The 27617-nt window shown below is 39.0% G+C and overlaps 1 protein-coding gene across 10 annotated transcripts in view; it reads left to right on the top strand.

Moving 5' to 3' along the window:
* The window catches only part of pcloa (piccolo presynaptic cytomatrix protein a), a 90285-nt gene that overhangs the window by 8379 nt on the left and 54289 nt on the right, over window positions 1–27617 (top strand). For 6 of the 10 annotated variants that reach the window (XM_049473312.1, XM_049473311.1, XM_049473306.1 and 3 more), the window contains exons 4-5: window positions 20247–22724; window positions 23028–27321. In XM_049473312.1, the coding sequence (XP_049329269.1) occupies window positions 20247–22724; window positions 23028–27321 (6772 nt within the window). The remainder of the gene's footprint in view (window positions 1–20246; window positions 22725–23027; window positions 27322–27617) is intronic. The other 4 variants (XM_049473310.1, XM_049473309.1, XM_049473308.1 and 1 more) reach the window with 1 other exon arrangement.

Genomic DNA, 27617 nt, shown 5'->3' with positions numbered 1-27617 from the left:
AGCTGGGACTCTGTTGCACTTTCTTTTAACCTGTCAACTTTTTTCAGTTCTAATGCTGTGTTTCTATGCTCTAACTATAAATGCATTAACAGATGAAGACAATCAAATGAGAATTTTCATGTTAGCAGTAGCTCTTGTATTAGAGCCATTAGCAGTACCCTTGCTGCTTAAGTAACCAGTAAAAGCCTTTAGAAAGGCATGTGACGCTGCCATAAAAACTCGCAGACAAATCTACCAGAGACCACTCTGTTTTTAAGATGAATATATTTGGCTTTTCAAGGATGGTCACAGAAGCATGCTGATGCTATTTATTAAAACATTTTGTCTCTTTTGCACTCAGGAATATCACTGATTTCAGTTTTGAAGAAAAAAGCTTAGAAACGGCTGCCTTAATTATACATTGCTATAGACAAGGATTCCACCTGTTATTGTGTTTTGGTATTGGTGCTATTCAGTTCCTGCACTGAAATTAAATATAACACTCTTTAAACCATCACAGGCTAAGCCGTGAGGCACCATAACATTATGTTCACGTGTTAGCCACCTGGTGTCTGTGTGTGTGTGTGTGTCAGGGGTTTCTCCAGCATTCTGTTGCTGGTGCCTACATGCTGTAATCCTGCTAGTCTATTTCAGGTGAGCTGAGCAGATTAGCCTAACCATGACCATCCGGCTTCTCCTCACATGGCAGATCCTATGACTTCACTCCCTAGTGCGAATTAGCAGGATGGCAGCCACCACTGCCTTTGGTGTATCTGTGGTCAAAGGCAGATCAGCGTGTGAATGAGAGTGAATCCTGTCTTTAGCTGTTGTTGCAAAATAATATAATTTAGTGTGGTGGTTTATAATTACTATCAAATATTGTTCGGACACTTAAGACTAATGTACTTCTATTATTTTTTGCTCTATAAGTTGCACCTAAAATCCTTACATTTTCCCAAAAATCGACAGTGCGCCTTATAATCCTTTTGTTTAAAATGTACCAGTCAGGTTTTAAGAAGCTGTAGATTTATCATGTAGTCTTAGTTTAGTTGTACTGCGCCAAGGCTGCTAAGCGCTAGCTCTTTTGTTGTCCAGAGGTGAGTATTCTTGGCCTGTAGCCTGCTGCTAACCCAGCCAAGCACTGCTGGACCAGCGTTAGCATTACCCGATAACCATACAGAGAACTAGCTCTTTCACTGTTCACTTCGTCAAAAAAAAAAAAATCGTCAAAATGCAGGTTAGCTCATTTAAATGGTTGCTAAGCAACAGCTCATCAGCTTGCTGGTTCTATTTGCTCAGACTCAAAGAGAGGGCAGAGCTAAATTAGCCTTTTGATTGGTCATGGTTCTGTTGACTCCGGCCTAACTAACTTTTAGACCCACCCCTTCTATATCCACAGAGGATACTGGTGAATTGATTCAGATATTTATTAGAATTCTTATATTCATAAGAAATACTTTGTATTAGGGGTGTACCATATCATATCGTACACTGTTTTTAGCAAAATAAAAATTCACACTGTTTTCATTTCCCATTATATATCTAATAGTGACAGATTATAGCTGTCCAGTTTCATTTATTTTTTTATTTAATACTGGATATAAGGAGATATGTAGAGTGGATTATTAGTACCATGACATTCAGGATCATCGACTTCTGTTACATCTGATAAATTTCTTTTTTTTTTAATATCCCAGTTAGGGGTGTGCCATATCATATCATATGCAATAATAATTCATTTTGTTGCAGTAGTGTATTCATGAAATCATTTTTTTAATTGGGTAATTCATCATATCGTCAAGAGTATCGTTGTCGCGATAATACCATGAAATACCGTGATATTATTTTAGGGCCATATCGCCCACCACTACTTTGTATATTTATTCAGGGGGACTAAAGAAGCCAGATTAAGTCAATTAGAAAGAAAACCCTGATTTAGGTTAAAAGGGGCTTTAACTACTAACCTGTACTACTATAATATCTATACTGTAAATTTGCCACTGTTAAGTCAACACATTTAATGTTAAATTAACATTAATAGTGTTCATTCAACTCTAAAACTGTTGATCTGTTGTTTGCTGAACTATCCCACCTTCAGCCTGGCTAGCTTTCACTTTTCAGATTCTTAGGTAGTAGAATCTATAACCTGCATTCACAGCTGCATACTATACTAAACACTAGTATGTCACAAACAGTACACCATCATTGGAATAGCATTGCTAATGTGGTATGTAGTGTAGTAGTATAATTAGTAGTAACATATATGGTGTTATAAACAGCCATATGGTTGCAACTGCTTTGCTGTGCTTAATATGGTAAGATTGTGATTTCAGACATAATATAACTTATTATATTGTGTCCATCTATGTAAATTGCTTGATTTTGTATTTGCCTTGACTGTTACTGAGTAATTTGATGAATTATGAGATTGGCAGGGGTGTGGACGCTGCTGTAGGCATTTCATATTGCTAAGTCATCCCCCTGAAATAATGTGTGCTGCATTAATAAGATTGAATATGAGTGTGCATTTTATTACATGCGCAGGAAAGGATTCTTCTTCTTAATTCATTTGTTCCGTTTTAATACAATTGTTGTTGGTGTGTGGGTAAGTGCAGTGTGTTTGTGTGAATGTGTGTATGTGTGTGTTTGTGTTTGTGTGTCTAATCTGTCCTTGCTAACAGGATTTAAAAGGCAACAGGATGTCTCTCATCAGTTGAGAGGTTTTGTAAGCCTGTATTTTTTTCCCTTAATCTCTACATATTTGTTTTATACTGAGATGACAAGATTTGCTCTATCCCTCCTGCTCTCTTTCTCTCATTTTTTCCCTTCACCCTCCATTTCTCTAGAGGCAACACTCATCCTCCCCTTTGAGGTTTTCACTTATTAATGTGACTGCGATGCTTCTCTGTTCCTTCACTCCCTGTGTGTGTTTTTGTCCCTTTGTTTATGTATCTGATTACAAATTAGCCCAAGCTAGATAAGGCTTGACACGTTCTAGGAATTTTTCTGAGACTTTTTTCCCCCAGAAAAAAAAAAATCCTTTTTAAGGTGAGAACTCAATCCTCAATCTTCACTATTTTTTTAAGCCAATTTTTCTGTCAGCTTTGCAGCTGAGCATTTGGAGACGCTCCCTGGACAGAGTGGGGTATACGCAAGCAGAAGGCTGAGCAGCCTAATGGCCTTTTCAGACTCTTTTCAGAGCCTCGCCCCTTTGTGGAGGGAGCATGTGCAAAATGCATGCCTTCACTAGCGTCGCTGCATCGTAATGGAACTGGAACATTGCTCCTCCATGTCAACAGAGCATAGCAACACTGCTATGTCCCCCACAGCAGGCAATTATGAAGCTCTATTCAGACAGTCATTGCATAACTGGAGAGTGCATCAGAGCTGCTGAGAGCTTGCGCTGTGTCAGTCTCTCTCAGGTTAACAGTGCTTACCCTCATAACAATGTACACACCATATTTGCACCAGTGGCCACACATTTAAACATCAACCTAGCGTTAGGCCAGTCACAATAACTTTAACTATATAACTATAATATGTTCTGATAATTCTGATAAATTACATATTGGTTTAAGATCATTAATGTCACTTAAGGGAATGAAATCGAACACGTTATGTTTCAATGTTTTGATTCTTGACACAAGAAGTAGATACACAGTGCTGTCTCTGTGTCTGTGTGAGGGACAGGCTGCTGCTGCCTGAGAAGCACGAGGGGGAGGGGGCGCGTACTTGTAAACGCACGTGTCGAAAGCTGTGCACCTCAGTCCAGCACAGCTCTCTTACTTAACTTTTAAAAGCAATTTAAATGCCTGATTAAAGGGCTTATTACTGTTGTTTTCCTTGGGTTTTGAGTTGTCTTTCCAGGTGTTCTGCTGAATTCTGCCTTCCTGCCATAAAGTGTGTTCTCTGCAAGTGGAGACCAAATTTCATCTGTGTCCAGCACAAGTATAGCCAATATGGTTATCTTTTTCTATTTTTTAATGGGTGATGAGAGCCAACCTCAAATTCCTGTATAAAAAAGTATATAAAAAAATATTTTCACATTGCCAACAAACCAGACCATTGTTCAATTGATCTGGACCAAGACCACCTTATTTTCCTATACCAAACTTTGGTTCTTTGGTTTCTAACCGAAACATGGTCTGAGGCATCTATTACACCTGCCATTTTAGTTTAGATCAAATTGAAGTGTCTGAAATAATTTGTGACCAAACAATGTCAGTGCAAAAGCACCCTAAATCGAAAACAAACCTATGAAGGTACACCTATGTGGAAAACATTTTCAAGGTTACAGGTACTTAATAAACCGGCAACTTTAAATAGCTATACATTAACAAGTAGATTCAAGAACCATCAAAGAGTCTACTGTTCTTATTTGACCAATAAAGCAAAAAATAATATACATAAGTGAACTGTCACTGGTTGGTATATCAGGTGCTGTAGTTTCCAACACATTAGAGAGCTGACACTGCCATGGAAGCCCCACTGAGAGCTGGACCAGGATTTAGATGCCTCTCCTTGGGTGCGTGTTTTTTTTTTCAGCTGGCCATCTGCTCCTGGTTTTGACTCATGAGTGAGCCAATTGATGTGTTACCCGTCCCCCCTATGCCCTTACACTTCCCAACAAAACACATCAAATCTACGTCATTAGCGACTGGCTTCATCTATAAGCAGGCAATTCATATTGAAGCAGTGTCTCTTTTTTTTTTCTATAATCAGTTTTCTTACACTGTACACTAAACTATACAAAATACCACACTGTTTGTTAGGAAGCTTAGTCTTAAACTGGCCTTTGATGGCTCCTTTACATCCCAGAAACCACTGAATGCAATAGGTTTTGTTGTTCCACTCTTAATTTCTTGAGGTTTGTCGCACATTATCTGAATATAACTAGAGGTGCAACAATTAGTCGACATAATCGATTATTAAAAAATGTCAGCTTAAAATTTCTGTTTTTTATTTACAACTAGGGGTGTGCCATATCATATCATACGCAATAATATCGCCAACATTTTTTTATATCATGAACGATATTGAACCCTGATATACTTTTTTGCTGTTTTTAGCATAAAAAATTAGCAGTTCTTACTCAGTCTCTGTCATTATATTTGCTCACTAAATATCAGTACCATATTTTTTGCACCATAAGGCTCACCAGATTATAAGGCTCACTATCAATGAACGTCTATTTTCTGGTCTTTTTTCTTACATAAAGTGTAATGGATTATAAGGCGCATTTTAAGAGAGGGTGGTGGTGGCGGGGGGCAGCTAACTAAGTTAAGCTAAGCTAAGCTAAGTAAACAAAACTGTGATAAAAAAAACGTTCTTTTAAAGTCAACGATCACTGTATGTTAATCTACACAGATTTCTTTCCTGAAAACTATTTATTTGGCTGAGTAAAGCGCTTCCGATTACTTACAGTAAGCTTAGATTCACAAATTTTGTTCAGCACTAAGGTTGGAGAATTAGCATTAGCAGCTAACCACTAGCTGGTTATACTCACCACTGAGCAGCGAAAGAGCTAGCGCACCTAGCGGGTAATGCTACTGCTACTCTATCAGTGCTAGCCACCAGGGTTAGCAGCAGGCTACAGGCTGATAATACTCACCTCTGAATGGGGAAATAGCGGTTAGTGGCTAATGCTAATGCTACTCCAGCCCCAGTGCTGGAGAACTAAACTAAAACTCCTGTATAATGCTGTACTTTAGCAGAGTGGCTTTTACTGCTCCTTACAACCTGACTGGTAGTATGAGGCACACTGGATTAAAGGTGCACTGATAATTTTTGGAAAAATTAAAGGATTTTAAGTGAAGCTTTTAGTGTAAAAAATACGGTACATTCCACATTTAACTGCATTTTAATAGAGAACACTAGGAACAGGAGCAGTGCATGTGTATAGGGCATGGCAGAAACAGTTGTAAATTGATCAACAAAAAAATAAACAAATTAAAAAATAATCATTAGTTGCAGTCAAATTGATAAAAAAAAACATTGTTTTTCTTTTTGCAATCACATAATTTAACCTGTTTTGGATCCCTAATGAACCTTTTAATGGATCCTGTTTAGCATCCCTTACTGCTTAGTATTTTAAAGCATATTACAGCATAGTACTTCCAATAAAAATGGCGAGTACACAATGCAGATGCTCAATGTGAGACTCGTCTGAGCTCATGTCTCCATCCTCAGTGTTAACGCCCACATCCTCACCCACTCTGGCACATCCACCTCCTGCATTCTGGGCAGATTCTGCTGCTCGTCTCACTGTCTTTCCCTTCTCGGGTCATTTACAGTTCTGCCTGGCTTCTTTCAACATGAAACTCAGCCGTGCTCCAGAGCTTTTTATATAATCCTCCTCTTCTTTCAATCCAGACTCGTCCCTCAGCCAGGACGTATTTGTTCTGTTGCAGTAAAAGGAGAATTTCTCTGTGTGACTGTGATGCTGCCACTCTACTTTTGGGTTCCCAGATCCACCTTTGGTTTGATAAGAACATGTGAAAAATGTTTAATTCTGGAGACAAATCCTAGTAAAATGTGCCAAAACTGTCTGAATTCAGTCCATGCTCCATAGTCCTGCTGCTTATAGTGATGAATAATGTATATTTTGCACTGTTTGTCTGTCCCTCTGACACTGTACTTGACAGACAGCAGTTAACAGTTCCTGTTCTTTCTCTCTTTCTTTATCTGCTTGATCGTCAGTCACTCTGCACTGTCTATCCGAGTCTCAGCTCTGTTCCCATAGCTACAGTCCAGTTTCTCCATCTGGCTGTTTGGCTTCTTTATGTAATGTGTACACACGTGTGTTTCTGTGCGTGTGTGTGTGTGTGTGTGTGTGTGTGTGTGTGTGTGCTATCTCTATCACCTTAGATTTTCTGTTTGATATATACCCTGTCAGTCTGTCTATGCTCTGTGTACCTTTATGTCTACTTATATAGCTAAATTAACATCTATATATACTTTAAATGAGTTCAGTTCCACACTGTCCACCTTTTATACCAATAGGTTAGACCAAAAAAGTTTAGGTTTAACAACTCCAGAGAGACCTATATTTTTGGCAGTACTTCTCTATTAGGAATGGACATCTGTGTCAGCTAAGGTTGCAACATGATGGCCATGCAAAGTCAAATTTTAGCACAAAACCTGTTCTTTTTCTTCATGTGTTGTTTAATGGGTGAGAACAGTTTGCTTCTTCTTGTACTTGTCCATAGATTTGAATCATCACAATATTTCATTTAATCCAGACTTATACCACCTTCTTAGGTTGGATAAGATTTAGTTCCTTTGGTTTGTGGACAATGATTTGCAACACTTTTCACACCTTTGATTGTTTCTCTTATTCAGCTCTTGAATTGTCTCAATTTAAACAACATTGGGCCCTTTCTTACAGCCTGTACAAGGTGCGTAGCAATTGCTGTCTTACACCCTGCCAAAAGTCTGTTTTTATACCTGTTATATATTCTGTCTTTGTCATTTAAATAGCAACAGCGCTTGTGAAGCACCTATCTACGCTTAGATTAGATTAGATTAAGTATGTTTAAGTACATTTCCAGCATATTGCTATCTTGCTCCACTGACTGAAAAGATCCTAGGCAGATGTCAACAGTCAGATGTTCATTGCTATCTTGGCAGTGGATTGTCAACAGGCGCATCCCCAACACATGTACACTCCTGCTTTTTACTCATACATGGACATACAGCCGTGCACAAACCCAAAGTGCATGCCTGTTGACAGCTATGCAAACACAAAGCAATGCACCAAAATCAGAGAGCACCTGGCTTTTACAGAAAATGGCAAGTGACACACTGAATGGTTTCTTGCATGTTACTCCCAAAACACACCTATTATTTATTAAGGTGTACTTTTCCCGTCATTACGATAGCAAAGACACCCTGGCACACCCTAAATCAAGCTGTGCAGTGCATGGTTGATGCTAAAATATGACTTTTTTTGGATGGACTCATCTCACCTTAGCCTTAGCTTATAAAATACATACATTAGAAAAGAGCAAGATCTCTTCATTTCAGAAATCTTTTAGCACTGCATCAGTGCAGGAGGAATTCTCATGCTTTATCTCATTTGTATCCAGAACCACCTACAGTTAAATGCTAATGCTGATCTCCTCGTTTCTCCTAGGGGGGTTTAAGATAAAGAATTCAGAAACTGGTGATCTTCCATTAAAACATTATTCAGATTTCTCTTCAGGCATAAAGAAGAAAAGACCTTTTTTTCTCTTTGGGATGCTTTTCCAAACAAACGGCATGATTTGAGATTTGAGAGCTTAATGAGATTTAGAAATATGCACAGGAACACTGCACACATGCAAGGATTGTACACATATGAATTATACACGTGCATTTACATTATACATGTGCATTGCACAACTCTAGATGCATTTATTATATTTCTGTCTGTCTGCTGTATCATCTGTTCTGTGGTGTATCTGCGCTTTGCCTGCCAGTCACAGAGAGGCGAAAATAGCCTGTGTGACAAAAGAGCAAGAGAGACAGGGCTATGTATGACTGCAGGGCACTGTGGGGGATTGGGCCTCTTTGTGTCTATGGCCTTTTATTTATATACGAGTGTATATGTGGTGGTGTGCAAGGCACCTTCTGTAAATTTGTATGTGTGTGTGTGTGTGTTATTTGTGTTCAAAAGCCTCACTCTGTAAATTGGTCAAACTCTTCTCCAGTGACCATCATCCTCTCTCTCTCTTTCTCTCTCTCTCTCTTTCTGTCTGTGTTTCTGATGTTATGAAAGCAGCTATGTTTTTAGATGTGTGCATTTTGGAGGTATGTGTTTAATAGAGACAGAAAGAGAGAGAGAGAGAGAGAGAGAGAGAGAGAGAGACGAAAAGAGAGAGAGAGAGACAGAAAGAAGCGAAATATAGAGTAAGAGAGATGCCAGCAGGCACCCTGTCCATTAAAGCTTGTTCTCTACATTCACCAGCTGTGTATAAAGCCAGATCATTAGCCTGTGTCTGTTACATTTGTACCCCAATATTTTTCAATTTACACTAGGGCTACACGATATATTGTTTAAGCATCGTCATCACGATGTGTGCATGCGCAACAGTCGCATCGCAGGATGTGTGATGTTGCTTGAGGCAATTCTATTCTATGACGCAAGAAGTAGATGCACAGCCCTGTCTCTGTGTCTGAGTGAGTGACAGGCTGCTGCTGCCTGTGGAAGAAGCATGAGGGGGGGGGCAGGAGTAAATACAAGGTAACTGTGGCCTGTATCCACATGGTTAGGCATGTGCTTGTAAATGCATATGTCAAAAGCTGTGCACCATAGTCCAGCACAGTTTTGTGCAGATATTTCCAGTTACAGCTGAATTCACGCTTTTAATCCCAGAAAAATGCTCTTATTTACCTGACTAAGCTTTTGATTGGTGCGGACATGAGACCGTGCGCGGGTGGGGGCGGGGCTGGTGACGTCATAGGCTCTGCATTGTTTAATATTGCAATATATAACATCGAAAAAAGAACATTTGCAATGTAATTTTTTCCAGTATCGTGCAAGCCTGTTTAGTGATGACAAAACATCACCATTAGGCTCTTTTGGTCTCATTTGTTTTCCGATATATGAGGCTGTGTGTAATGTGTTTAATGTGTTTATGTGTGTTTAACTGTGAACTGTGGTCAGTTTAATTGCCTAATAGTTCCATTCGGGGCCCTTAAATGTTTTGCAAGGCAGAGCTTTGCCACTTTTGGCTCAGATCCACTGAGTGTAGAGAGTTGTTAGTCATTTAGCCAGTCAAGCAGCAAGTGCTCACACACACACACACACACACACACACATACAGTATACACACACACACACACACACACACACACATATACACATAAACAGACACACACACCAGGAAGTCGCTGCAATGCCAAACCTATTCTAACAGGAAGATGCTACATAGAGACCTACTGCAGTTTGATAATCAGGAGAGGATGGTAGGAGGGGGAAACGGATACGAGAAGTCAGGAGAAAAGTGTGTGTATCTGGGTGGGGGAAGGGTTGGGGGGTGTAGTGGGGTCGTAGAAGGTAAACTGTGTACATGAGCAGCCTGTCTAGCTGGAATAGATGACACTTACAAAATGCAACACTGTAATAATAATAGTAGGGATGTACTGAAAGCTAAATGAAAACTAAACAAACTTTAAAATGGTAACATATTTAATATTGAAGCACAATATTCTTCATTATAAATTATACAGTAATTTACATTAGAAGAACATTTTTTAACCATTTTCAGCAGAAAAGCTACGTTGCTAAATATTTGGTACCATATTTTTTGCACTATTAGGTGCACCTAAAATCTTAAAAATTTTCCCAAAAATCACCAGTGCGCCTTATAATCCTTATAAGGCTACATCCTTATGTAGCTTATGAATTCTACAAGTCAGGTTTTAAGGAGCAGTAAAGCCACTTTGCTAAAGTACAGCTTTATAAAGTAGTTCCAGTGAAGTTTCTCTAGCACCAAGGCTGATGCAGTATTAGCATTAACCGCTAATCTAAAGCTAGCTCTTTCGTCGTTCAGAGGTGAGAATATTGAACTCTATCCTGTTTGTTTACCGTTTTAAAACTAGCTACTTGGGACAAAGAGCTAGTTGATAGAGCCCTTTCTTACAGGAACACTCAGGGTTCCTTAGTGTAGCGTTGCCAGGCAGCATTTACTAGAGCTAAGCGCAGCTAACCATGGCTAGCACTGCTGCTAACAGCACTGTTGAAAATATTGGAAATATAAGCTTATTGTAAATAAATTATGCTTCAAAAAGTGCTTTACTCACCCAAATAAACAGTTTTCAGGAGAGAAATCTGTGTAGATTAACATCTGGTGCTCGTTTGACATTGAAAGAAAATGTTTTTTTTGTTTTTAGGACTTTTGTTTTGTTTACTTAGAGCTGCTGAAATAGAAGGGAAACATGTCCAAACCCTTGTTCTTCACTATTGTCACTTAAAATGTGCCTTATAATCCAGTGCAACTTGTATGAAATAGTTGAAATGTATGAAAACAGAGCAGAAAATAAAATAGACATTCTTAGATGTGTGCATTGTAATGTGTGAGTATTTATTTGGTACATTACTTAATGTAGTTTTGTTTCTATTAGCCAGTGCTACAAAAATACTATAAATAAGAAATAATGGTGAATAAAAGTATTAAAGTAGGACAGGAAATGAGAACAAAGGCTTATTCAGGAGAACAATAACCCAGCCATGCTGGCCTTTCACACCTGTTCACCATTTCACCTGTTCAACCTGCTCTCACCCACCTGGAGGAGGAAACCTGACTCATGCAGTTTTATGTGTTTGTGTTGCAGACTGTCTGTGTGTGTGTGTGTGTGTGTGTGTGTGTGTTGCATGGTGAGCTGGCTAAAGAGACACATGAACAGTGAGTGCTGGTTGGTGTGACCAAAACATTCCTGAAATTCTATTCTTTTTTATTATTATATTATTTAGCATGCTTTAACTGCTGCTTTATAAATGAATAATAATGGAATAAAGAAGTTTCATTTTCTCCTGTATGTATTATAAATAGGGGTTTTGTTTTGCCCCACAAAATTAAACAATATTTGAGGTAATACTGTGAACATTAAAAAATAATTAGTATTAAAAATGTTATTTTTTTTATTTAGTATTTTTAGTAGAGACCTTCAAGTGGTTTTCTTGCAACTAATACACATATTTATAACTGGAGTGTGTATCAGATGCTTTCATTGTACAGTATAGTAGATAATCAATAAATAGATAAATCAGTAATTACTTCAGTCTCTTTTGTAAATAGAGTGGAAAGGAAAACTGCCCAGGGTCCTTGGAGTGTGTGAGTGTGCGTGTGTGTGTGTGTGTGTGTGTGTGTGTGTGTGTGTAATAGCACACTGTTGATATAAACACAGCGCTAAGCATTAGGGGTGGGCAATATGGCCTTAAAATAATATCACAATATTTAATGGTATTTTTGCGCTAACAATACTCTTAGCGATATCACAAATCACTGAATTAAAAAAATATATATTTCTAGAATACACTAATGCAGCAAAATGAAAATTACTTTTTATTATTGCATACAATATGATATGGCACAGACCTCAAACTGAGATAATAATAATTATTATCAAAATAAGAATTTTATCAGATTTGCCACAGAAGTCAATTGTAACAAAGGGAGCAGACGGGAGGCGGATGTAAAAGCAGGTAAGACAAGATTTAATAAATAACAAATAAACAAACAAATAAGGAATAAACGAGGAAATATAAATACATAAACAAACAGGGAAAATAACCAAGAACTAATCAAGACAGATAATAACTAATCCGGGCTGGGGATATATATACAAGGAAATAAACTTAAATATAAACAAGAAATAAACAAGGAAACAAACTAGAGAAAGAAACACGGAATAAACAGAGAATAACCGATAAACTAAGAAACGTGGAAAGAACTAATATAAACGTGGCAAGACAAACGACAGAGGAAGGTGCAAAGACCAACGGATAAACATAGACAAAAGGGTACTATGTATACTAACATGAAACAGTGAACACCTGGGGAGACAGGTAACGAGGGGCGGAGCTACAAATTACAGACACATGACGGAAAATAACTGGGGAAACACACTGGGAAACGCAGAAAACACAGGCAAACAGAGTAGGGCGTGACATCAATGATCCAGAATGTCATGATACTAATAATTATGCATTCCAAATATCTCCATATATCCGGGATTAAAGTAAAATAAATGATACTGGACAGATATAATCTGCCTCTAGTAGATATATAATGGGAAATGAGAACAGTGTGGATTTTACTTTTCCTAGAAATATTAAAAAAGTAGTACCCTGATATGATAATTAGGGGTGAGTGATATGGTAAGATATTTATTTCATGGTATAATATTTTTCATGATATTAAAAAATGTTGGCGATATTATTGCATACGATTTGCAGCCATTTATTTATTTATTTATTTTTTTGTTAACTAACATTGTTATATGTTATGTAAGAAACACAGACCAATGCAATAATTCTGAAACAGTATATACACTAATTAAATCGGTTTTTAAATCAATTGCCCAGTACAGATATATACATTTGCATATATATGTGTGTGTGTTTGTATGTGTGCACATATATATATTATTAGTTTTAGATTCTAGAGCTTGTGATTATTCTTCAGCGTTCCTCGCACTGAATTACACTACAGGGTGCGTCGTTTGTTGATGAACAGAAGCCACACTGCCAGAGCTGCGGGTAAATTTAGCTCCATTTCCCACATTTATTGCCAGACTTCACACACATATACACACACGCACACACTCACATACACATACACATACACATACGCACACACTCACATACACACTTTATCTTTCAACAGGAAGCTCTCTCTCTCTGGGACTAAAAACACCCGCCCTCTTCAATCCTGTCAAACAGCTCAGACTACCATCTAAGAAAAGGCATTCATACATGTCTGAGATTGACAGCGTGTTCCAGATTTCCCTTTGTTTCATGTCAGGAAAGGATGTTTTCTGGGATTTAATCAAAGCTGTATCAGAATCCCATTCACACTATTAAATGCACCTTAGTCTCTGTAGTAGTTGTATTATATTTGAGAACGTCTTTACTCTAGTGCTGTGCGATTATGGCCTAAAAATAATTTTTGATTTTCAATTTTAATCGATTTTCCCACCTACTAAAAAATCTAACTACAGATGACAAAGAAATGGTTCAGGACTAGGTTTAAAAAATGTACATATAAAATTGTTTTAGGTGTTGAGATGCTTTGGATTGAGTCGACTAATCGAGTGAATCAATGATTCAAAACATTGTTGAAAAGCCCATGCATTCATATCACACTCTGACCTCGTGTCTACACAGCCCTAGAGAAAATTACACACTCATGGACACTGGATTATACTTCAGAATGTGGGGTTTGTGACTAAAACTTGAGAATTAACATAATAAACGAGTCATAAAAGAAAGAGAGAAAACGCTGCAGTTTGTAGAAACTGTAGGATTTATTTCTACCTAAATAAATGCTTTATTCCACTGGATATTTGTGTGGAAGGTGCTGGAACAGTTCTGGATTTTTTCTGGTATGAGCTCGGACTGAATGTTTAGAAAATATATGGTTTTCTTGCAACTAATACACATATTTTTAACTGGAGTGTATATCAGATGCTTTTATTGTACAGTATAGTAGATAATCAATAAATAGATAAATCAGTAATTACTTCAGTCTCTTTTGTAAATCAAGTGGAAGGGAAAGCTGCCCAGGGTCCTTGGAGAGTGTGTGTGTGTAATAGCACACTGTTGATATAAACACAGCACTAAGCATTAGGGGTGGGCAATATGGCCTTAAAATAATATCACAATATTTCATGGTATTTTTGCGATAACAATACTCTTAGTGATATCACAAAACACTGAATTAAAAAAAATCTAGAATGCACTACTGCAACAAAATAAAAAAATCTTTTTATTATTGCATACAATATGATATGGCACAGCCCTCAAACTGACATAATAATAATTATTATCAAAATAAGAATTTTATCAGAAGATTTGTTACAGAAGTCAATTGTAATACTTCAGAACGTGGGGTTTGTGACTGAAAATTGAGAAACAACGTAATAAACAAGTCATAAAAGAAAGAGAGAAAACGCTGCAGTTTGTAGAAACTGTAGGATTGATTTCTACCTAAATAAATGCTTTATTCCACTGGATATTTGTGTGGAAAGTGCTGGAACAGTTCTGGATTTTTTCTGGTATGAGCTCGGACTGAATGTTTAGAAAATATGCGCAGGTTAATCTGTGGGAGGCGCCGGAAAACCAAGTGTAAGATGGATAAACACTTCAGAAATGACTAGCGTTTTCAGATATTTTAGACTGAAAAGATAAAATGTCTGTATGTAATATCGTGATTACTCCATTTTGAAAATCACATTAAAACTGTAATTCTAATCAAGCACATGTATCGTGAAAATCGGCCAGCACTACTTTATCCAGACATTTATTTCTGAATTGGCTATTGCATCCAGCACAAAGAGTCAAAGATACAAAATAAAGTTGTCCTTCCAACCTGAATTATGTTTTCTGTAAATTGCTGATGTCCTACAAGATAACCTTTAGAAAACACTTTATTCCCCTCTAGGTCTTTAAAGGGTTCTCATTGCTTATATCAGGCAGATGGTGAACGTGGGAAATAAACCCCTGCAGCATTTCTCCTGTAATCAAAGAGCTGCTACTACTATTTGACCTTTGCTTAAGCTGTTTTCTCAGAAAAACAGAATTAAAACAGAGATGTGTTTAGGCCAAATGCACATTTACCAATAGAGTGAGATAATTTAACTTGATAAAATTACTAAAACAGGAAAAAAGAAGATTATGGAGGATTAGAAAATAAGAAATGGCTGAAATAACGAAAAAAAAGATGCAGAGCTTTCAGACCTCACATAATGCAAGAAAACAAGTTCATATTCATTCAAGTTTTAAGAGTTCAGAAATCAGTATTTAGTGGAATAACCCTGTTTTTTAATCACAGTTTTTATCCATATTTGCATGTTCTCCTCCACCAGTCTTACACACTGCTTTTGGATAACTTTATGTCATTCCTGGTGCAAAAATTCTGACAGTTCAGCTTGCTTTGATGGCTGTTATCATCCATCGACCTCTTGATTATATTCCAGAGTTTTTTTTAATTTAATGTTTTTAATTAATTTAAAAAACTTATAATTTTTAAGTCTTAAAGTATTTTTAAATCTGTTCTTGGACCTCCACGTGTGTGACATGCTGGAAAGTGATGCAAAAGACATTAAAGTCCTATTTAAACTGACAGAGACACATCTGTACCCATCAGATTGTAACTGCATGGATTAATTTTTAAATATTGTGACCGATATTATACCCTGAAATATTGTGCCATATCACACACCTCTAATTATCACACCAGGGTGCTACTTTTGTACTGTTTTTAGCAAAAGAAAAAATCACACTGTTCTTATTACCCATTATATATCTACTAGAGACAGATTATATCTGTCTAGTATCATTTATTTTACTTTAATCCTGGATATATTGAGATATTTGGAGTGCATTATTATTAGTATCATAACATTCTAATAAAATTATTATTTTTTATATATATCTCGGTTAGGGATGTGCCATATCATATCATATGCAATAATAAAATTTTAATTTAGTTTTCATTTTGTTGTAGTAGTGTATTCTTGTTTGGTCGTATTGCCAAGAGTAATGCAATACTCTTGAATGAAATATTGTGAAATTATTTTAGGGCCATATTACATACCCCTACTATATATTACATTTACACCAAAAATCTTATTTGAGCTGGCATTATAAACATAGTTTTAGAGACCAGACAGACTTCTTGGTTATTCCACTTGGTAAAAGATCCTGGTCTTTTTTGTGGCCCCCTGTTACTGATCAGTAATGTAGTGTGCAAACCAAAATTACATACAGATTGTAAGACTATAAGATTATAAACTGTATTTGTGTGCTGGTGGCTGCAGACTCACAAGTGTAGTAGAATCAGTGATGGGGAAGAGGAGCCTGGTTTTCAGCCCAAATCGCAGGCCACGAGGCTCACTGTGTTCTCATTATTTCCTGTTAGCTGTGATCCCTCTGGCTCCTGGCCTGCTGGATTTAATGGATCAGATCATGGAGCTGTAGAAGCCTGTATTCTGGGGGATCTTAAGGACCTTGACTGCCTCATGCTATGGTATTTGGTTGTTATTGGCCAGTGATTGAACAAAATGACTATTGATGTTTCATAATTACAGCCAGTGACCTTAGAGTCAAAGAGATGAGCTTTCATTCAGTTCCAGCAATGATTTTCCCTCCATCGGCTCTGACAACATAATGTCATTCATAGCTCAGACTGAGTGCTTTATTACTGGTGAATAATGTGAGCAACGAATAAGGTGAGCCTGGGTTCCTTTTTTCTACCCTTAAGTAAGATTGCTTACTTTCAAAGATTGCTGCTCACCAGTTTTTATTGGATAGTGTGATGTGATATAATGTGAGAAGATTATATATTTATTTTATTTTAGTAAGCATGCAGTGGTATTTATTTGTTGATGTTTCTCGAAAAAAAAAAAGAATTAATAACAAAGATCAAAGGAAAATTATATGTATATTATTTATAGTGCTATATATTGTTTACTTTTGTTTCCATAAAGAACTATTTTTGGAAAATCAGCTCTAGAAAAATCGAGACCACTTAAAAATGATGAGTTTCTTCGATTATACCAAATTGAAAACCTCTGGAATATAATCAAGAGGAAGAATGATGATCACAAGCCATCAAACCAAGCTGAACTGCTTAAATTTTTGCACCAGGAGTAAAGCAGCATAAAGTTATCCAAAAGCAGTGTGTAAGACTGGTGGAGGAGAACAAGATGCCAAGATGCATAAAAACTGTGATTAAAAAACAGGGTTATTCCACCAAATATTGAACTCTTGAGTATGAACTTGTTTTCTTTGCATTATAATCTTTTTATTTCAGCCATTTCTAATAAATGCAAATAGCAAATAAATGCTCTAAGTGACAATATTTTTATTTTGAATTTGGGAGAATTGTTGTCTGTAGTTTATAGAATAAAACAACAGTGTTCATTTTCAATTTAATATATCAAACATATACATATAAATGGCAAAATCAGAGAAATTGATTCAGAAACTGAACCTGTTTATTTTTTTCAGAGCTGTATATAACTTACATACGAAAAACTTAAATACTTCTTTATTTATCCTAAAATAGTTATTTAATTGCACTGCTCAAAATAGAGTTACTTTAGGATAAAGCTTGGGAAAACCCACATCTGTATAGATTGTGAGGTGTTATCCTGTGAGTGAGGCTGGAAACTGTCCACTGTGTTAATGGCAGCGTATCAAGAATTAAATCAGTTTGAGCGAGGGCTCAAATAATATCAGATGGAAGTCAGATTTTTTTCAGTCAGAATTTTTCATTTCTGATTTTTTTTTACGACCATGTCACATTTCTCAAACCACTGGGTCATTTGTGTACCTAAAATAAATATGGCTTAGAAGCCATTAGAGCCCACAGTGGACAATGTTTCAGTAGGTGCTAATTGGACAAATTGCATCCACATTCATTGCTGGAGGCCTCAAAAAATGCATATCCCGCAGGACACCACAGCAATTATGGCCAAAACTCATGGGACATGATATAAATCCCTTGTCTCGTGACATCTGGCATGTCAGGGTAGATGCTACCATTTTTTGTGAAGCCTGGCTTCTCATCTTTGCTTCATGGAATAGTCTTCTTATCTACTGCTGTCTTGTTTTTTATTAGCTCTTATTGTTTAGACCGGCGGCTGTGGGGGATTCCACAGCGTCTCTCTTGGTTGGCAGTCCCTGGAATTGTCCTTGTTTTTTTTTTTCTGGTCCCTTAAGCTGCCGTGGCACAGGAAGAGCTAAATCAGTGGAGAATCGTGGAGACACTGCGCACGGCACAGCTCTCCTCAGCACGCAGATGTGAGAGAGCAAATGTTCAGGATTTACGTCAGCCACTGCCTCAAGGGAGGATTTCACTGTTTGGGCTGTTCTTGTTGCACCCTGGATATATAACGTTTCATCTCTGATGCTGCTCGTTGTATCTAGAACAGTGTCTCACTTCCTCACTTCCTCACTTCCTTGCTCGCACTGTCTTAATATACGTTGCTGTTTTTAAGACTTTTTAAGTGCGTCTTTCTTAAATAAAAAACAAGGTCGTGGAGTTACTGAATAATGAGAGAAAGTGGATTCAGAACTAGAGACGTCTGTCCTTGGGATCCCTGATTTAAGTTTTAATTAAGCTGTGCTGAAATGACTTTCACAAGAAGATCACATATCCTTGTCAGAATTTAGACAAAAAAGTAAAAGTGCAAAAACCTGCACTGGAGATTCAGCTAAAGGCAGCAGCTCTTTTATTGTTCACTCCACTCTGTTTGCTGACAGATTTAATTGGCCCTAAATACAGGCATTTAGCTCATTCTGCCCAGAACCATCAGCTGCCTGTTTGTTACTATCCGCCCTGCTAGTTTAGAAACACACAGCAGATCTGAATGGCAGTTCGGAAGAAGTACAAGTACTGTCTTGTTTCTATTCCAGTACTCTGGAAACAAATAAGAGACCACCTCAGTTTCTGAATCAGTTTATCTGATTTTGCTATTTAATGTTTGAGTAAAATGAACATTGTTGTTTTATTCTATAAACTACAGACAACATTTCTCCCAAATTCCTAATAAAATTATTGTCATTTTAAGCATTTATTTGCAGAAAATAAGAAATGGCTGAAATAACAAAATAACCTCAAATAATGCAAAGAAAAGAAGTTTATAAATTTATTTTAAGAGTTCAAAAATCAATATTTCATTAGAATTACCCTGTTTTTTAATCAAAGTTTTCATGTATCTTGACATCATATTCTCCTCCACCAGTCTTACACACTGCTTTAGGATAACTTTATGCTTTCACTCCTGGTGCAAATAATTCAAGCAGTTCAGTTTGGTGGTTTGATGGCTTGTGATCATCCATCTTCCTCTTATATTATATTCCAGAGGTTTTCAATTAGTAATTATGTTGTATTCTCTTACATTGACCTGTCAAAATCCTCATTTATTAAGTTAAGTTGTGAGCTATTATCTTGTCAATAAGGTTAATTAATCCAAAGTATCAAGGTGAGCTATCTGAGTGTAAGCGATGCCTAATAGTGGTTGCCAGATTGATGGGACGGTTCCTGTTCCATGACTTTTGGCATGTCTTTGTATTTCAGTATAACAGTCAGTGGTAGCACATTACTTCTGCCTTTGCAAGCTTTTATCAGGGCCCATTATCATGAATAATTAATCGCTCAAGTTCAAGCAGAAGTGCAAAAATATCTTAGAATAGAATTAGAATAGTTTACTGCGGTTTCTCCTCCTGCTAAAAGCAGGAATAACAAAAATGAAAAAGATAAAGGAAATAAAAACAAAGTTTCCAGGGATTATTATGCTTTTTTCCTCCTGGTGTTGGGGCATCACTAGTGATAGGCGGAGTCCTAATGAGTGTTAATATGGCGGGAAAAATAGAAAAAAAATCTTAAAGCAACAGTCCATACGTTTTCGGGATTTGGGGATTTGGGGAATTTGAGACCTCTCTGGTGAGAATGTGTAATTGCAGCGAGCATTTGAATGTTACTGTTTTCCAATAAAAATAGATAATCATAAAGACTGCTGCTTTAATTTCCATCCTTTTTCTTTCTGTCTTACAGAAAGAATGGTTATGCCTGAACTGCCAGACCCAAAGGGCTCTCTCCGGACAGCTTGGGGACATGCCACCTCCACCTTCTCCTTCCAAGCTTCCTGCTAAAGCTCAGCCTACCCCTCCCTCCTCCCCAGCCCGGGCGGTCTCCTCCACCCCTCCATCCCCTGCTCCCACTGCCACTCCTGCCCTTGCCAAAGGGCTCACAAGGACCCCTAGTTTGACTCAGGCTCCAGCTGACAAGCCCGAGCTTGACTCAGCTACAGTCGATGCGAAACCTCCAGTATTGTCAGCTGCAGCGAAACGCGATGAGGCGCAGGCAGTACTGGAGAGTGCACAGGTATTACCCGAGGCAAGTGAAGAGGGTACACTTCACATTGCACCTGAAAGCACAGAGGGCATATCTGCTCCACCTGAGCAAACAGACACAGCCACATCTCCATCCGATTGCAGTGTCCCAGAGGGTACAGCAGATGTTAAAGAGGGGGATGTTGATCAGGCTGGAATGTTAGAGCAAACTGAGCCTCTTGCTGAGGACCAGAAGGTAGAACAAAATGAGCAAGAGCAGTCTAGTCCAGCTTCAGAAGCTGAGGTAGCCTCTGATTGTGCTGACATTGCTAAAATTGAATCACAAAACACAGAAAGTACCAAAAACACAGATGTGGCATCTGCTGTTGAGACTCAGGTTACTCCAGATAGTCTATTCCAAGTACCAGAAGCACATGAAGACATGAAGCCAGCCTCAGATCCAAAAACAGACCAGCTAATATCTGATCAAGGGTCTGAGGAGGTTTCACCACCTGAACCAGTTCCACCAGAGGAATTGTCTGCTGCTGAGCCAGCATCAGTAGATATTACTCAGACTAGTGTAGAAAATAAATCAGATGATAGAAATATCCCTGCAGCAGATGAGGTAGGAGACAAAGGTTCCGTTGCTGAAGATGGTGCTGTTATTAATAACATCACTCTGGAAATGTCTACTGAACCAGAAATTACTGCACATCCTGAAAATGTAGTTGGTATTATTGAAGATGAGGTTAAAAATGAGGCTATGCCTCAAGAAGCAAGTGAGTTAAAGGCCGAAACAGAAAACCCATCAGCTCAAGAGCAGCTTGAAAAGCTAGAAAGCGAGAAAATCGCACCTGTAGAAGATATAGGTGATACTGAAAAAGAGATAATACAGCAAAATCAAAATCAGTCAGTAGAAGATCGTGAGCATAGTGAGAACAATGAACAGCATGTTAACAAAAAAGAAAGCGAGGATAAGTCAGAACATGAAAATGAACAAGAAAATGATCAAAGAAATAGTGAAAACACAGAAAATCACAATCAATCTAGCCCAGCTACTCTAATAGAAAAAGAAGAGATAATTGAAACAAAGACAGATAAATCTCCTACAGGTATTGAAACAGAAAACAAAGAGGAGACTACAGAAAAACCTGAATTAAACTCCCCAAATCAAACCAGCATGTCTGCTCCTGAACTACCCATTCAAGAACTAGAAGTTACGCTCGACATTAAAGATATAAAAGAGACAACAGCATCCAAAACAGACTTAGAATCTCAGGCCCCTCAAGAGACTGCTGCTCCTAAAATAGAGGAAGCACTGCCAGAGAGTGTTCAGCCGGTGGAGGAAGTCTTAAAAGAGACTGTCCCCAAAACTGAGGATTTAGGTGCCGAGCAAATCCATGAGAATGTAGCGAAAACTGACAAAATGGACAAGGATACTGAAGTAGAACAAAATCAAAAGATTTTAGAAAATTCTCAGGACTTTGTGTCTACAAACCTTACAGACGATAATAACGAAGGTAACCCTGAAACACAGACTGAGCTTTCAAGTTCCCCTTCTCAGGTAAAATCAGAGCAGTTGTCATCATCCTCTTCTGTTAGTGAAGCTAAATATATGAGCAAAGTCTCAGAGGAACAAGCAGTGGAATCAGACACTGATGCTATGAAGACTCAAAACAAGAGTGTAGTTGAGCAGGATGACTCACCATCTGCAGTAAGTGCTCAGAAAGTTCTAGAGAAGGATGAAAACAGCGAAGTAAAACAAACTCCAGACACAATCTCAAATAAAGCTTCAGAACTGTTGACCACACCAGCTGTTCAACCAGATATTAAAGAAGAATCTCCACTCACTCTGTCTGATGGAAAAGAGAATATACTAGTAGAAGGAGAGGTCCAGTCAAAAGAAGAGCCTGTAGTTCAAACTGAATTAACGAGTTCCTCTGCAGCATTGACACATAATGAAAATGAAAAGGAGGTAATTCTCGAGGCAGAAACTACTACTATCAGCAACACTGATACCCAATCTAATGTTGAAAGTGTGTCCCTTACCTTAGATCCTTCAGTAGAACCAGCTCCTCCACTCCTTGTAGCTAGCGAACTAGATAGAAACAATTCTTCTTCGGAAGGTCAATCTCAAGATACTTCAGAGAATAAAGAAGAAGATCCGAAGCCACTGATAAAGTCTAAAGAGTTGGAAGAGGTAACTGTGTATGTATCAAATAGTCTAGTGGTGTCAACGCTGTCCACATTGTTCTGGTGTACCTGCAGGTTTTCATTCTAACCAAGCAGAAGCACATGTCATCAGATATTTAAGGACTGACCGAATGTGGATAGGTTTGACACCCCTGGAATAGCTGTAGAGGTAGGGATAGTACAAGATAGTACAAGAAAAGGCCTTTTCTAGAGAAATAAAAAAAAAACCTTTTGAAATGGTTTTACACTATTTTACTATCATTGCATAATATGGTTTAAATAAAAATACTAATTTGTCTTTTCATTGCAGAAGAAAGACGTTGCCGTGCCTGACAAAGACAAAGCACTATTAAAGGAACCAAGTGACAAAGATGACAAAGGAGTCAGTCAAGAATGCAGTCCCACCAGCCCTTCAGATTTGGCCAGATTGGAAAGCACGGTACTTCCAATACTAGAGGCTCAAACGACACCTTCTAAAGATGAAGAATCACAAAGTGGGACCTTAAAGACCAGGCGCAGACTTGAGGTGCTGCCAATGTCACCTGATCTCAGTATAGAGGAAGAATACACACATGAAGAAGCTCAAGATAAAACAGATAATGCTGCAGTCCCCCAAAAAGAAAAGAAAAAGCTCCTTGTCCCAGCAGATATTCAAGCAGAACTTGAGGACAGTAGCGAATGCGACTCTTCACCACTTACTGAGGAAAAAAAGAAACTTGGTGGAGAAAGCCAAGGTTCCGCAGATGAAGAAGACTTCATTCGAAAGCAGATCATGGAAATGAGTGCTGACGAGGATGCATCACCATCTGATGAGGAAAACCTTATTAGGAAAAAAATCAGGGATCATGAAAAGAAGCAACTGGAGAAAGACGAAAAGAAGGACAGCAAGGAGAAGAGTGAATCAGGTAAGGCAAGACGTCTTCTCAAAAAGAGCAGTATCAGTCCTGAGGATGAGCCAGACCGCAAAAGTATCATTTCTGTTGCTAAAATTGAGGAACTACAAAAAGGAGAGCAGCCTTTTGAAGATAATGGGGCTGGCATCCGTCATTTCAAAACTATCGAACTCAATAGTGTAGCAACTGCTCGCCAGGCTTCAGATGATAACGAACCAGAGAGCCTTACAGATTCTCCTGATGATAGGTCCAGAGGTGAAGGTTCTTCAAGCTTGCATGCTTCCAGCTTTACTCCTGGAACATCTCCAACTTCCCTGTCTTCACTTGATGAAGACAGTGATAGCAGCAGCCCAAGCCATGTTCGATCCAGTGGTGAGGGCAAACAGCACAGAAAAGCCAAACACCGGCAGCCTGGCCAAATGCTTCCCACTATTGAAGATTCATCTGAAGAAGAAGAGTTGCGTGAGGAAGAAGAGCTTCTAAAAGAACAAGAAAAGCAGAAGGGCTCTGGGAAAAAATCAAAGAAAGACAAAGAGGAAATACGTGCACAGAGGAGGAGGGAGCGACCAAAAACTCCACCAAGCAACCTCTCGCCAATCGAAGACGCGTCTCCAACAGAGGAACTGCGGCAAGAAGCGGAGATGGAGGAAATCCGAAGATCCTCTTGCTCAGATTTCTCCCCAAGCATGGACTCAGAACCAGAAGGTTTTGAAATTCTCCCAGAAAAAATTGCTGCTGTCCAAAAAGTCTATCAGCTACCAACTTCAGTCTCTTTGTATTCTCCAACAGATGATCAACATGCTGAAAATCTGTCCAAAGAAAACAAGGACAAACGAGCATTGAAAACTGCAGATGAAGCCTATGAAGAAATAATGCTTAGAGCAAAGTCCCCAACTACAGAAAAAGTAGATTTCCCACCTGGGAAAGAGTCTCTTTATGGTGGTATGCTTATCGAAGATTACGCGTATGAGTCCCTGGTTGAAGAGACAAAAGTGGAGCAGGAACGAGATAAAATTTCTGTTCCAGAAAAATCGGGCTTCCAGAAAAAGCTGAGATCTCCTGATGAAGTGTATGAGGACATGATGCAGGTAAAGAAAGAGATACTGCAAAAAGAGCAGCCCCTAAAAGAAGATCATACCATGAAAGAAGTTCCCAAGCCAGCTCGTCCCCCATGTGAACCGAAAAGAGATATCATCTCCACAAGCATCTCTGGCCAGTCAGGCAAAGATGGGAAACCTTTATTAGATGCAGAGGATGCTTATGAAGAACTTATGAAAAAAGTTTTAACACCAGGCACCAGTCCAACCCAGTCTGGTCCTGATTTGAATGATACGTCACAGCACATGGAAGTAATCTCTTCTGAAAAAACAGAGGCTGTTCCTCCCAGAAGAATACTTCCAATTCCTGATCTGAGGGTGACACAGTGCTCCTCTGGTGAAGAGGAATCTGGAGAAGAGGGCCCTGTAGAGCCAAAACATGATATCGAAAAAGTTCCAGTTTCTGCTCCAACTACAGTACCTGCTACTGTGGATGAGCCAATGTCGTTTGAGATTGAGGTGCCTCAGAAGCCACCAGCTGCTCCTCTAGCTTCAGAGCCTGTAACAGATTCGGCTTCATCACAAGAAGTAGCACCATCACAATCACTGCCACAGCAGGCTGCCATGGCTAAAGCAGATGAGATCTTCCAGTCTGATGTTGTTGACTTGTCAAAGTCTTCAGCCTCCACTCAAATAGATCCCATTAATAATGTAGTTTCTAGACCTTCTATCTCAGTTACAGCACCTTTACCTACTGTACCACAGTATACCCCAACAGTCCCTAGTGTAATATCAACTGCTCCACCCGTCCCTCCCAAACCAGTAGTTCTACGTAGAACTTTATCTCAGGAAAAATCTGACATTCCTGTTCCCCCTCCCTTACCGCCCCCTACTCTACCCAAGCCTGCTGTTTATCCCAAAAAGATTCCACCTCAGGTTCCCCAAAGAACAGTTCCTGTTGGTATGCCAACTGCAGCGCCCAGACAGCAACCTATGACTCCCACATATAAGCCCCATGTTCCACCTCCCGTGCCTCCAAAGCCATCTTCTATCCCTGCAGGCCTGACATTCAGTCACAGGCCAGGAGAGACTGTGAAGCCACCCATAGCTCCAAAGCCCATGTCAAATGCCCAGCCAATTTCTTGCGTTTATGCTCCATCTAGACCAAGTGCACTCCCCACAAGCACTGTAGAAAGTGCTCTGAATCTGAGTCCTTCGGCTGAAAGTAGGACAGGGGCCACTTCACCAGTCAAATCCCCATCATCCCCTAGGTTTGGCAAGACCTTGCATGACACTTATGTAGTTATCACTCTGCCCTCTCAACCTGGTTCACCCGTAGAAGGTGTGACAACCCAAGCTCCAACAAGTTACGAGCCCACATCACCTATCAAACAAGCCTATTCACAGCCACAACCTCAGGCACAGGTGCAACCACCACCACCACCACCACAACCACAGCCACAGCCAACACAGCAAACACAAACAACGAGAGTTCCATTAGCATTCACACGAATTACCGAATCCATAGAAAAACAAGAAATATGTGGTCCAGAGAAAGTATATTCCAGCATGAGTCATGTTTATGAAGCTATATCAGCTTCCCAGCCTTCAGCAGTCATTCCAAGTGTTGGTGTTCAGCTTGTTACTACTGAAGTTCAAAGGACAACAGTGTCTGTTGTGCATGAAAGAACACCACCTCCACCCGCTACTCCTAGAGCCACTGGGATACAAGTAACTGCTGAAAATTTGAAACCTCAGGTAGTACAGTCACAGAATGGACATGCCTATCATCCTGGAGAGGTTGTCGATCTGCGCACCCCAAAGCTTGATGCAGAAACAGGAATAAAAGGTATAGATCTGTCATCGTCAGAGTCAAGGCGGCAGTCCATTCTTATAGATGGCAATGGACGGCAGCAGAGTGCGGTTCAGTCATCAGTAATAAACCTGAGCACTGACACGTCTTCAGTGTCTGTTGTAACTGACAGCATCACCATCCTCACTTGTACAGCCACTGTCGCCTGCAGCAGTGGGGATCTTTCTCAGGCCACCTCCATGCCTCTCCAGCTCACAACAGCTAAATCGTTTGAACCCGTTTCACAAATTGTTTATCGTCCTGTTGATTCTCAACCAGAAAAACCAATCAATCTCTCCACAACTGTAGGTAAAACTCATTGTATTCCTGTGACAATAGCTCCAACACTTGCAAATAATGGCATTAGTACAAGTGTTCCCCCTCGACTGGAAACCTGTATATCAGGTGCAGTTGACCTCACGACCATGAAGCCTGTTCAAACCATGGTTTCTGTAGATGGCTCCTCTTCAGACGTGGTCACAGCAGTAATTACAGAGGATGACGGCAAACCAGTTGACCTAACAGCAGGAAGGCGGACAGTCTGCTGTGATGTTGTCTACAAGCTTCCATTCACAGGTAGTTGTGCAAATCAACCACCCCCAACTCCCCTGCCTGAAGATCGCTTTGGCTACAGGGATGACCACTACCAATATGATCGATCCCCATATGGTATGAGAGGACTTGGTGGAATCAAACCCTCAATGTCAGACACAAATTTGGCCGAGGCCGGTCTCTTTTTGTACAAGAGTAAGAATAGTTATAATTACAATGGGACAGTGGAAGGTGCTGTTGACCTAACATCTGGAAAGATGTCTGTGGCAGGTCAGTGTGATATTACAGATCTTTCCCACCGGTGTCATTTTGAGTTACCACTGCTTATTTTAAGCTGAAACATCGTGTTGCGTGTTGTGCTTTTTTTTGTTCATTGGACTTTTTTTTGCATGTTTACAGTATATGTATGTATGTATATATATTTTTCATATTACAATATCCCAATTTTCCAATCCCATGTCTGCATGCAGTATGTCATATTTGGGGTTTTGCATGTCCCTGGCACAAGACATTATTTGGACAATGCATGGCTTTCTTGTTTTTGTTTTTGTTTTTTTCAAATGTTT

Source organism: Astyanax mexicanus, chromosome 2 (genome assembly GCF_023375975.1).
Source record: "Astyanax mexicanus isolate ESR-SI-001 chromosome 2, AstMex3_surface, whole genome shotgun sequence".
Taxonomy (NCBI): domain Eukaryota; kingdom Metazoa; phylum Chordata; class Actinopteri; order Characiformes; family Acestrorhamphidae; genus Astyanax; species Astyanax mexicanus.
Note: the sequence above shows the minus strand (reverse complement) of the source record. Positions and strands in the feature narration are given on the sequence as shown.